The 13,353-nt window shown below is 31.3% G+C and overlaps 1 protein-coding gene across 2 annotated transcripts; it reads right to left on the bottom strand.

Moving 5' to 3' along the window:
• Nucleotides 1-3,019: 3,019 nt before the first annotated feature.
• Nucleotides 3,020-5,981, bottom strand: LOC110870649 (transcription factor BHLH094). 2 transcript variants are annotated; one of them, XM_022119829.2, is made up of 8 exons: nt 5,619-5,981; nt 5,300-5,467; nt 4,555-4,620; nt 4,407-4,475; nt 4,236-4,325; nt 4,098-4,169; nt 3,404-3,513; nt 3,020-3,185 (listed from the first exon to the last, which is right to left on the bottom strand). In XM_022119829.2, the coding sequence occupies exons 1-7, from the start codon at nt 5,922-5,924 to the stop codon at nt 3,424-3,426; spliced, it is 861 nt and encodes a 286-aa protein (XP_021975521.1). In that variant the 5' UTR covers nt 5,925-5,981; the 3' UTR covers nt 3,020-3,185; nt 3,404-3,423. The 2 variants fall into 2 exon arrangements, with proteins under 2 accessions (XP_021975521.1, XP_035831685.1); XM_035975792.1 differs by having other exon boundaries at nt 4,098-4,148; nt 5,619-5,980.
• Between the last annotated feature and the right edge of the window lie 7,372 nt (nt 5,982-13,353).

Genomic DNA, 13,353 nt, shown 5'->3' with positions numbered 1-13,353 from the left:
GTCATCGATCCAGAGGGTCACAAGGACTTTTGGGTATCAGAGCATGATTACGGATTTAGTTTGGTCTAACTGGCTTCCGAATCACCATTGTTCTTGATTTAATGTTTGTTTCTGCCAAACATCACGGAGATGTAAATTTTAGTGCGATTTTGATGAATTCGAAGTGTGTTTCTAGATCTAAGTGTGTTTCTAGATTCTGGATCAAAATTGAGTTGCTTTGATGTGATAGATTGCGTTTTTGAATCGAAAAATTGAAGTTTTGAAATGATAATTTGGTCAGACATGTTCACAGCATTGTCATGGAATAATTTGCCCAATAACCATTTTGTCCAATTTAATAATCTATAAATAAGTATAGATAAATACGTACTGCGTAAAAATATATATCTTATATTATTGTAGTATTTTATTTATAATAATTTGTATGCGAATAACTACACATAAGTATCTCTTAATTTAGCAATATTATTATTTTATTAATAATATATTAGATTAATATCTTATTTTTATTATTAATAAACAACACATGTGGTGTCTGATACAAAAAAAATACTTTATTGTGAATATAACTCTGTATTCAACAAATTTTATACCGTCGCGTCGATAAACCTATGAAAACGAATATGGTATATAGTTTAAAATTTAAATTAATTTTATATAATTTAGGTTATATTTTAAGTTTTTGTAATTTATCATCTGATTAAGTTAAATCTCATTATTGTATAAGATATTTACATAACTTCTTAAGTTCACATTTGACCGGTGATATAAATTAATGGGGTGAGTTTTATTTAAAAATACTAATAATTTATATAAGTAAAAAGAAAAAAGTGTCCTTCATTTAACTGACTTTTTGGATGAAGTTAATGGGCTGGATGAAAATAACAAAAAAAAAAAAAAAAAAAAAATGCAAACCTTATGACATATAAGAAAAACTGTTATTGCTATTGTCATTATTTATTTGTAATTATTATATTATTATAATTATTTATTATTATTATTATCTAAGTCACTAGGTTATAGTCTTGTGTTTTTACATATGTTTACGTAAGATATTGTCTTTATTCATCCCATGTAATACGCGAATTAATAACCAGGTAGCCTAATAAATGATTATACAAAAGTAGAGCATAGACACGTATTTATAAATGTAAATATTTTATGTATATAAATGTAAATGTAAACATTTATTATTTGGTTGCTGCATATATAATTAATTGGTTGCTGATTGTTACGCATTTAGTCTCTAACTTGTATCTCCTGAAAGCTTTAAATTTGTTGGGTGAAAACTAAATGCGTTATAAATTACAAAAACAAATGGACCATTTGCATACTTTTAGAACTAGGAACCAAATCAAAAATTTTGAAAATCACATAAACAATCTGTGTAGCTTACTCTTTTATGTTTTAAAAAATTATAGATAAATTACCAATTATACCGGTTTGTATATCGGCCGCTGTATTTAGGTTGAAATTGTTAAGAATTTTTTATTATTACTGTCTTAGATCTGGTTTAAATGTATCCTTATTTTAAAAAACACAACTTTTTTATATAGGTACCCATTAACCGTTTTATTAAATATTAAACACTGCTATTTTTTTTATTTTTTTATATATTATTTTATTTTTTGCTATTAAATACTCCTTTTTTTTTTGCTAGCGATTGAACCTAGTCGTAGTGAAATAAAATTATGCAAGTATTTGTAGAAAAAACATGATATCGGCCGATACTTCATGCAATCTTGATTATATTATTTTAAAATCAATATAATCGTCACAGTTAGCAACAATGTATATTGATCCATCGTACGTAAAAGTCATATATACATACTTATTCACTTGTATATGCGTTGTCACGTTGGAGATGATATGCCAACAACTTCATATAATAATTATTATAAGTGTACCTTGCTAATGTAAGGTATACTTAAATGAATTGCACACTTAAAGTTCAAGTTCTTTAAGTGATGTCTAGTTCGATAAACACTTTCTATTTTAAAAGAGAGATCATTATTGTATTTTTTTTTTTGAACGGCAAATTTGGATCACTGACGGATCACTAGAGTATCATTGTGCCACTAGCGGAAGCATCCGATCATATCCATATCCATCAGGCAATAATGCCTATATACCAATTCAGAAGTAACCCAATAAATCTGGGACCCCCCCCCCCTCCTCTCTCTTTTGTGGGAATCGAACCCATGACCTATTGATCATAAGTCTTATTCCACTACCAAAATGCCACTAGGCTATAATGTTTATTAAAATGGTTAATATGTTGCAATTGCGAGGGTGATCATTATCAAGATTAAAGGAAAGTTACTGATTAGAGAGGAAATGATAACCCTTGCCAAGATTAAGGATAATGTATAAAATTGACATATATGTTGACAAGAGGGCAGGGAGGACCACCGGTCAGGGCTCGGTATTTCGAAGGGCACGTCATTAAAAAAAATACGATATGTATATGTAAAAAAAATTAATAGGGTATACCCATACAAACACCAACATAGCCCCACTTACAAAACTATTCTTATGGCTTAGATTAGTTACTAGCTCATTGACATTAGGTTTAGACCTTTAGTGAGCTCAATACCTAATTTATTTTAAGGCCTAATGACATGTTTTTTTGAGTTCCAACATAGTATACGAATTCTTAAGGCCGACCCTGATCTTGACTAAATAGAGTATGAAAGTGACATATCTTGACTACATTCAATGGTAGTGACCCTTATTAAGACTATGAAGAAGTTATTTGCGACCTATACAGTTTTAGAGAATTAGAAGAGAGAAGATTTTAAGTAAGTCGTCTCTAGTTAATTCTAGCTAGAATACAACAAAGAATTTATTGGTTGAACATCTATTAACGAGTGAATTAAGATGAACCGATATTTAACATCCACTCCAACCAATTAAAGTTCAAATCCAAAACAATTCATGAAACACAATTTGTCACACATTAATGTATTCCTTTTTTTTCTGGATTTTAAGTTAACTTAATTATAAGTAAAAAGCAGGAACCACATGATATATAAAAAATGTTATACAAATATATGAAATCGATGAGAGGATATTATATGTGTATACATACACATATACATATACACATACATATATATACGTCTACATGCCTGTATTCCGTTAAGTTATTCATCTCTTTCTTCATCTTCAATTTGGTCAACACTCTGCATGCATTTTGTACGGCTTAATTAATTCACACGTTAAAAATATTTTCTTTTATGTGTGTGAATGTGTGGTGTAATGTATATGTGTACACACTGTGAGTAGTTAAGTATGAGTGTAATTAATGTATCTATACATAAATACACATACGCATACCCATACATACACTAAAATAATTTAAGAATTCGAATACATATTTACTATTTCATTTGATAATTACCTGAAATTACATAAAAGAAATTAAGTAAATGAATTGCCATTGATAATAGCAAAAAGATCGTCGAGTTCTTGTCTTTGTTCTTCAAAATCCCATAATGCTTCACCATTATTCTGTATATAATTCCTTCTTATTAAATAATTTGACATGTTTTATATATAAAAAGATACATACATAAATATGTGTATATATATATATATATATATATATATATATATATATATATATATATATATATATATATATATATATATATATATATATATATATATATATATATATATATATATATATATATATATATGGGAGTGTTATCTTGAGAACGTTAAATATTGCGAGAACCGTGAGAACCAATCAAAACCAATTTTTTTATACAAACATCATCATTGTAATTAAAATACAATATTAAAAAAAGAATTTACAACATTAAATAATTAATTACTCCTCTCAAAATCACTGTTATTAGATTTTTTACATATGTGTAAATTTTCTTTATTTACGAATTAACGTAAATTTATGGATCTAAATTAAATTTCTAATAGTGTATTCGAATTATAATGATAAGTTTAAAAAAATGAATTTGAATTGTTTTTGACAAAGTTCTCGTTGTTTTTTCATTCTTCTTCACAGTTCTCACAATATTTAGCGTTATCATTTAAATCTTCCTCTATATATATTGTTCAGAACATATCTATACCTGGGAATTCATGCATGGCATCTGGTTTTCTTGAAATGAAAGCAGCTGTTGCTGGATGGTGGTCATATAATTCTACACATTATTATTTCAAACTTAAATAAAAAAAAAAGATAAACAATATAAATATTTTTCTAATACCTGATCATGAGGTTGGTGCATGCATTCCTCATATTCTGCTCCATAGTCATACAACATGGGATTTACAGAAGCAAGCTTCAAAGATAGAGTCTGAAGAATGTGATTTAATAAAATATTTATTTACTAAATATATTAAATAATAATAGTAACTAAAATCTAGTTCAAGCTAACCTGAATTACATTTTGTAGAGATTGGACATAGTTAATAACTTCCTCCAACATAAGAGCCTTTCCTGTTATCTGCTTTTGAATAAATATTATTGAGTATTTATTTTCAGTTTAGTAAATTAATTAAGCTAAAATAAATTAATTAACTTGCCTTATCACACCCTGGAACAATGGATTGCAAGGCCTTCATCTTCTCACTTATCTTCTCTCGTCTCACCTAAAATTATTGCGCACGGCATATCCATTCTCAGTCATTTTTTTATTTTATTAACTATTTAAGTATATATAAATAGAAAAGGAACATGTTATATGTACAGATGGAAGAACAAAAGAAAATTATACATGAAATGTGAAAGTAAAGGTGGTTATGATCAAGAGTGCTTGAATCTTTATTGGTCATCAAAACGAATAGGACATGCATGCGTGTTTAAAATTCATGTATTGATTCTGGTTTTAAAACTAGGGTTAAACTGAAATTTACTTGTTCTAGTAATGTACCTACCAGTTTAAACTCTTTAAATCTCTTTAAAAAGATGTCAACTTAATTTAATTAGGAGTTTAAAAAAATATAGAAAATAATTAATGTGTCGACGTTCTAGTAAATATTAGGTGTATACATTTTCTAGTGAACTTGAGCGTATGAAGTGTTGGTTTATACAAAACCTAATAATTATCAAACTCATTAGTACTTTTTCTGTTACACACATGTGTTAACTGCATTGTAGGGTCGTAGTGTAACATATTGTATTATACAAATGTACAAATGTGGAAAAGAAAAAGTGAAAGGATATCGAGCTCACCTAGACGAGCTTCATTTCCGAATAAATATCTACGAAAAAAGGGTATGAAAGAAGGGTAGTAAAGGAAATTCAAGTACAAAAGAATGAAGAGCATACCCTTTCAGCAAGACTGTGACTATCAGTTGCTTCACCTCTCCTTGCTCTAACATGTATATACCCAATTTGTCCCCCTTCTTTAGAATCTGTCCCTTTCTTCTTATTTTCTTTATCATCCTTGCTTTTCTTTTGCCTCCTTCTCCTTTTACATGTGGTTTTTGTCATATTCTTTAAAATCAAATTCAAAATGATTAGAGATGTGCGTGTATATATGACGCGTTTTTTTTTTTTTTTCAGAAACAATATTATGTTAAAAATTGGGAGGAAAACATAACGCGCCCTATAAGAAATTAATTGTTGGATAAAGCTAACAACTTACATTAGATTGATCATAACCGAATGCGCCTAATTCGCTTGTGGGTATCTTCATTTCATATTTGTGATCATGAACAACCGCCATTGGCATCGAGGAATCAAAGATTTGTAAGTTATTGCCAATGGAAGCTTGGTTTCCATGAGCACTACTCACCTCAATGGAGTTAGTGGGCACAACTTGTTCATATGGTTGGTAGAATTCACCACAGAAACCAGCGGCAGGCGCAATGGTGGTCATGGGGTCTGAGAAAGAAGGACATTGATCAACAAGAAAAGGGTGGTGGTGGTTGTGGAATGAAGAAGCTTCCATTGGTAGGTTATGGTTGAAAGATGGAGAATTCAAGAGGAAATGTGGATTGTGCAATCTTGGAAAATGAGTTTAAGTATTTATAAGCATGAGAGTGAGAGAGAGGATAATATGAATTGAATTGGAGGCAATATAGGCGGCTAAGTATATTTCATCTCAATTATTAATTTTAGTTTGTTTTTTCTTTAAGAACTTATTGTCTAACAGAAATAAATAATTGTAAATTAAATTATATATATACTATTAACTTTACTATTTTATATATACAAGATAAAATATTTGATAATCTGTTTAGTCAATCGATTTACTTTTAGAAAGAAATAATGGATCTTGAATAAACTTTTATCAAATTCTAATTTATGAACACGTTTTTAAGGTCAACACTAACATTCAGTATATCAGTACATGACCCTTGGACAATATATGCCTGTTTGAAAATATAAAAGTGGCATCTAAATAATAATTTTAACGAACTTTCAAGCAAAATATAAAAGTGGCATCTAAATAATAATTTTAACGAACTTTCAAGCTAAATACGATTTTCATTTAAACTTTTTTAATCATCGATTATAATTTTATTTTCTTATAAGATAGAAGCTAAAAATGTTATTCAAGACTCTTTAAACCGACTAAATCTACTTGGATGTAAAAAATAGACTTGCCATATAAACAAAGTATGCTTTCCATAACAACCAGCAAATACTATACAAACCCAATCATTCGAGCAAACCCATTAGCAAAAGGCCACCCACGGCTAGCAATCACAGACAACGTTGATGACCAGATTTACCAGTCGCCCACCATTCCAGTAGTAAGGTAAAATTTCAGAAGTTTATATTCAATCATAAATTTTATCATATATTTTCTTATATAGGTATTAGGGGGTAGGAGTGGTTATCACTCATCACCCATTTATAACTCACAACATCCAATCAAGTTTCGTCATCTCATCAACCATTATTCCATCACTCACAACTATTCCATTACTCACAACTTTTTTTTAGTGAAAATGCTCATCACTTATAACACCCAACAATAAACCCTCACACACCCTCACATACTTTCATTTATAACGCGTCAAAAATATCACGTGAATTAAGTTTCACGCGTTAAGTTTGATGGGTGGCGGCGGTTTGTTCCATTGTTTCATGCGTGAAAATCAAATATCACGGGGATAATATCCCCACCCCGGGTCCCCTTAAGTGTAGTCGTTTTTTAATATAAAAAGATCGTACTTCTACGGAATTTTTTTATTCCACGTTAAAGCAAACCCTCACATATGGTATAAAAAAATAATAAATAAAAATTTGTTGAAAAACAACATACTTTATCCTTATAAACAGCCCCCATCGAACAACCACATAATCTTTCAAAGCTTTCTTGAATCAACCGACCCCCCACCACAAACACATACATTTCTGCACACAAATTATAGTCTTTTTATAGAATTTAAAATAAATTAATAATTGTAAAACTAATAACATGTTTAATACATGAGATGAAAGGTATACCATATTGGTCCCCGGCAGGTTTATTCAACATACTATTTGTTGGTTCCTTTTGTTTAATTTTCTTTACTGTAATTCGATGTATGCATGCATATATGAACTTTATAAACCTACTTAGCATGTGACACATGTCGGGAAATCTGACATGCATGCAAGTCAAATAATCAATAGCTTGTAAAGGTCCATAAAGCACAAGAAAGCAGGATCGTGAATGTTTATAACGTTTTTTATGTGTATCGATGGTGGTGGATATTACCTGGTTACAATAATTAATGAGTCATATACATGATTGGAATATAGTTTGAATTATTATTAGACGTAGGAGTTTGGATAATCTTAGTTATGAGTCAACCACCGCACTAATACTTTTATGTTTTTAGCAGGGTATTCTTTGAAATTCTTTTAAAATCATAATATCATCAGACACTATTAAAAATGAACTTTAATGACACAAGAACAATGATATACACCAATCTTATGACACGTAAACATGTGTGCCATAAAAAAATGTCATCGTTGGTAAAATCCGAATATTTTATGACACCTATATTTGTGTGTCATCGTTTAAATGTCATTTAAAAAAAAACAAAACATGTTGAAATATGTGTGTCATCGTTGTGTGTCATCTTATAATTTTTATGACACTATATTTGTATGTCATCGTTTAACTGTGATTAAAAATCATATTGAAATATGTGTGTCATCGTTGTGTGTCATCTTATAAATTTTATGACACTATATTTGTGTGTCATCGTTTAAAAATCATATTGAAATATGTGTGTCATCATTCTGTGTTATCTTATAAATTCATGGGGTATTCAAAACCCGAACCTAACATCACCCGACCCGAAAAACTATCATACCTGAATTATCTGAACCCAATGAAGGTTTTGTCCTTTATCTTAATATCATTTTTCAGTCGGTGTCATTTTCAACAAATTTTGACAGGTTTTGCCCTTTATAGGAAAAATCCTTGCACGTATTATCCTTTACACCTAACCCAGTTAATATTTCTTGTTAAATCTAGTCAAACAGGGGTAGTTTAGTCTTTCTACCCATTTATTTAAAAATCTTTTTAATAAAAAACAAAATCATTTTAATATATTGTAATTAACATTCAAAATTGTCCGTTTAACCTACTATTCATAAGAGTCTACATAAATTGTTATGTAAGAGTAATATATAGAGAGAATGAGTTTAGTGGTCAAAATTTAAAACAAGTTATTGATGGGTCATCTAAAATACTATACTCGTTCAAAATCCAAACTTGTCTCGTCAGCATATCATATTATTTCAAATCACAACCATTTCAAATGTCACACTCCTAAAATACCGCATACGGAATCCACCGCAAGACGTGTAGCGTACCAGGATATAGCCACTAATCATATTGAATTAACAGTAGGATATTAAACACATGTTCTCGTTCAATATGAAAAGTGCATTTCAAAACGTTTAAAATCAAACAAACATTCGTTCAACGGAAGCATAAATTATCGTTTAAACAATTCAACATCATTTGATTAGAAACATAAGTAAACGTTAAATGTTTTCGCAAATGACATGACCCATGACGACACCGGCTTCCTAGACTGCCAGTTCCATTTCGTGATGCATCTAATGACCTGCAAGCATGCAGAAAATGTGTATAAGCATAAAGCTGGCGAGTTTACAGTTTTGTTTAACGAAATCATGTAAGTGTTTAGTTTAAGACATGTTATGAATAATAAACTCTGTATCGGTTGACTGTTCGTTTTTGGTGCCCTCATCAATGTCTATCATCATTGATCAAAGTGTTAAGGTCATTAGTTCACGCCCGTTCTCCCAGGTACGGTGTGAGGTTTGTCAAGCCTAATAGCGCTATCAACTAATACCATGTTGCCTCCCAGGCAAATAGCTCGGTATGTAAGTAGGGACTTTCGTGATAGAGTTCGAGTTTATTAACCAACATCGTAATTAAACCAAAACGTTTAAAAGTATTCATCCTAGGAATATTAGTTTGTTTGTCCCCCCGGGACGCATGCTTGTGAAAGAGTAGTGAGCTCACGTTAGCTTGCTCGGTATGTATTAACGTGCTTTTAGCGTTAAATAAATGTTAGGTCCTTTACACACGACCTAAGATACAGTAAACGTAATATGTATACGGGTAGGGTTATGCAATACCCTAAGTTTCCAATCAACAAGTGTTTACTGTATTCAGATTATCAAGATCAAGTAGCATGAATGCATACACACTTAACAACTCAATTTAATTCGGAGGTCCCATGTGCAAAATATCACATCCTAGTAATTTTGTAGAAAAATCGTTCTTTGATCGTGGTTTTATTTCTTAGCATGACATGCTTGTACGATGTAAATATTATTACATAATTATGAGTTAGTTACGAAAATACTTGTACTTTCCAAGAAAATAAATAGCATAACATATAACATTACTTATACATAACATATATACGATCAGCATATCATGAAATAAATATTATAATACTAGATTATTAGACTCGTGTACTACACCGGTTTAAGGATACAAATTTATAAATTACTTAAATTTATATTCTCTAAAAAATTAACATAAGTGAATTTTTTACCATAGATGACGCAACAGTTGGTGATGTGTAAAAACTGATTCTTTTAGAAACAAACCAACTTTACATAAAAATTGTCCTATACTTTTATTTATCGTCATGGCAAAACATAGGGCGAGAGGAAACTGTCTTCTTTTCAATTTAAACGGAATCCTTCTATTTGGCGGTATTAAACGAAATCTAGCTAGGGATAAACGTTTAAGTTCCAATATTAGCTCCGGATAATATGAGTGGTTTGGCAAGCCTAAAAATATAACTTCATTTAGGACATCCGGTGAGTATAAACTTGCATCAAAATTATTATGAAGATATTTTATCCTTAACCCCTTTATTACACGGGTCTAATAACATTAAAAGCGTTTCCAAAGCATGGAAGTAAACCGGTTTTCAAATATCGGATTAACCTATTCTTTACCATTTTTATTATTATAATATAAAATTGTAATTTATTTAATAGATGTTTAACATATAGTAAAAAAAATCCCTTTAAAGAATAAGAAGATGTTGTCACATTGACATTATTTGAAATTGTTTATTATAAGTAGAGTTGTTACTAATAACTAACTATATATTTTAGATAAGTTAAAAGTAAATAATCATTATCTAAGTAAACAATAAAATATTTGTTAGTATTAAGTTGTTAAGGATTTTTTATTGTTTTGTATTAATTAATTAATTAATAATAATATTATTAGTAAATTAAATAAGAGAATGCCATGTGGCATTAAGTAGGTTCTTGTTTTAGTATGAGAATGCCATGTGACATTAATCATACTTTTTTATTAGTAGTAGATTATTATTATTACATATTAGCATGAAATAGTTTGAATGGGTTGTACGTTAATATCTAACATATATATATACGACCACCATATCATTACTTACACATAACATTGGTCCACCCTATAATATTAATCCTGACACACCTTGAAGCCCTCTACAATCCCTGACCTCTTATTGAATTAGTCAACTTTACATCACAGGTTTCGTTTTCGCATTTCGCGGAAGGAGTAAGAATAGTTATGTTAACTTTGGTCTTGTAGTTTCCGTGGAAACTCAGATTCTCACCGGAATTCTCGTGGACCTTTACTAACTTAATCCTATTCCTCCTAAATTTCCATTTTTCTTCGTACTACACCTTTTACAAGATCTTTGATAAATTTTGGTTTATCATTTACGTGAACCTTGTCAGGGGGGCTAAGGTCAGTGATCCACTTGGCAGTTATCCTTGTCAGGTTAGATACATGTTGCACCACATGTATGTCGTTCTATACTTGAGGCAGCCTGAGCCTGTAAGCGACTAATACAACTCGAGATGAGCTCTTGAAAGTATATAAATTCCACGGATTTCCCCCTTTTTATCTAAATCTAACCTCTTCTCTCCACAATGGCACTATCAACAGATTGTGTTTGCCGTTTGAAGTTTGCAACAGTCTTCTTGATTATCTACATAATTCCCTAGTCGATCAATGATTTTCCTGCATGTTCTCAGATTTGGTCAATTTGCTTCTTGCCATTCTCTCATCCTGAAAGAAATAGATGATCGACACCTTCTCCTATACGTAGCTTTAAACAAGCCAGTTTCTGAACTTTTGCGATAGCTACAATTGTAAGAAAAACTTAACCAATGGTAGATGAGTATCTTAACTCCTATCATAATTCGTCACTCACGCTCGATGCGTGTTCTATAAGTCTCTAAGGTATTATACTACATCTCTTTCTCCAGATCATAAGTTTTACCGTTTTTCCTATGCACTTACAGTTGTCTGGACGCATAGGCTGTCACTTCGTCCTTTTTGCAAAACATGCAATTGCGGCCCAAACGTGACGCATCGCAGTATACAACTAAATTTTCATTTCCCTTAGACAGAAATTGAATATGTGCACCATACAACTTTCCTTTAGCAATCGTAAAGCTTTCTCCTACATTTTCTTCCAAGCAAATCTTCTATCCTTCTGAATTGTTAGCGTCAATGGTCGCGAAAAATGAGCTTTTGACTTCTAAGCCTATACTTAGGGAATTCATTATCCAATTCCTTGTCCTTATCTATTTTCAGAAATCCTCTTCTTGATTAAGGTATGCCAATTTATTGGAATAGACCTTGCGATAGTATTTATCGGTGATATCCTTAGAGAAATTCTGGGATATCCTGTCAGCGATCTTCCTCTGACGATAATTCACTCGCGCGCTAAACTTTAAGTAGTATCTAGATTTCCTCAAATGATCGAGCAATTATCAAACCTCGGCAGTAGGTACCGACTTTGATGGTTAATTTATTCATTCTCCTCCGAATCTATGTAGTTTCCGAGGAATCCATCCTCTACTTCGATTTTCATACCCTAACGACTCTCAATTTTCAAAACTTACTAATTGCTTTACCAATGAGGTAGGGTGTTTGCACTAGTTTTTTCGAACTTTTAACTTAGCTTTATATTTGGGATAGCCAATTCTACCCAACTACTGTATCGAATCTGCCTATCTTCGTTAGCAGCTTTGGATACTATTATAACCATACTATTAAATACTACGACCACGTGTGACATCATGGGATTCTATCCGTTCATCATATACTGATTTTAGTTAGCCTACTAGCTTATAGCACATAAGTGACATCAGGGTTTTCAGAATGATATTCCAGTTAAACTTAATCATAAATAGAGTTAATGTAGAGTAATTATGGACCATGAACATACCGGTGACGAGTGCAGGATCAACCCAAGCCTTCCTAGTATCTAGCTCCCATGCTTTACCTTTGCCACTCTGATCCTTTGATTTGGGGCAGTCCCCTTTGAAATGTCCATGCTTTCCACATCTGAAACATCCTACAAGTTCGACTCCATCTAAAGTTCTTTTAGCATGGCACTCAAGGGTTTCATGTTCGGCTCGGCCACATCTATTACATTTCTTTTGTTCATTGACTGGGGCTTTCTTTGCCAAACTGTTTTTGCCCTTTTTGCCCACTTTCTTTCCAGATTCACTAACATTGAGCGCAACTGCTTCACCCAGTTTGCGTTTCTTCATGTCCTTTTTTCTCGGAATTCTTCCTTGAATTCTCTAACTCACATTTTCCAGTGTCTCAATCCCTAGGTTCGATACGCTGGATGATCTTAATAGTCAAACTGCTGTGACAACCTATCTTCTCATACGACATTGCCTCTTCATCATGTAAGACACCAGTAAATGATCTCGGGTTAGGACCCTGGAATGTTTTGTTCGCACCTCTATGTATTGTTCACCAAGTTAATGAAAAATCAAGATTACTCTTAGATTATATCATAACATAGGAAACTCACAAAAATTTTCCAATCATTATTCTACCTAGTGGGTATTCGGATGGC

Source organism: Helianthus annuus, chromosome 8 (genome assembly GCF_002127325.2).
Source record: "Helianthus annuus cultivar XRQ/B chromosome 8, HanXRQr2.0-SUNRISE, whole genome shotgun sequence".
NCBI classification, from domain to species: Eukaryota; Viridiplantae; Streptophyta; class Magnoliopsida; order Asterales; family Asteraceae; genus Helianthus; species Helianthus annuus.
The sequence above is the reverse complement of the archived record's forward strand: the minus strand, read 5'-3'. Positions and strand labels throughout refer to the sequence as shown.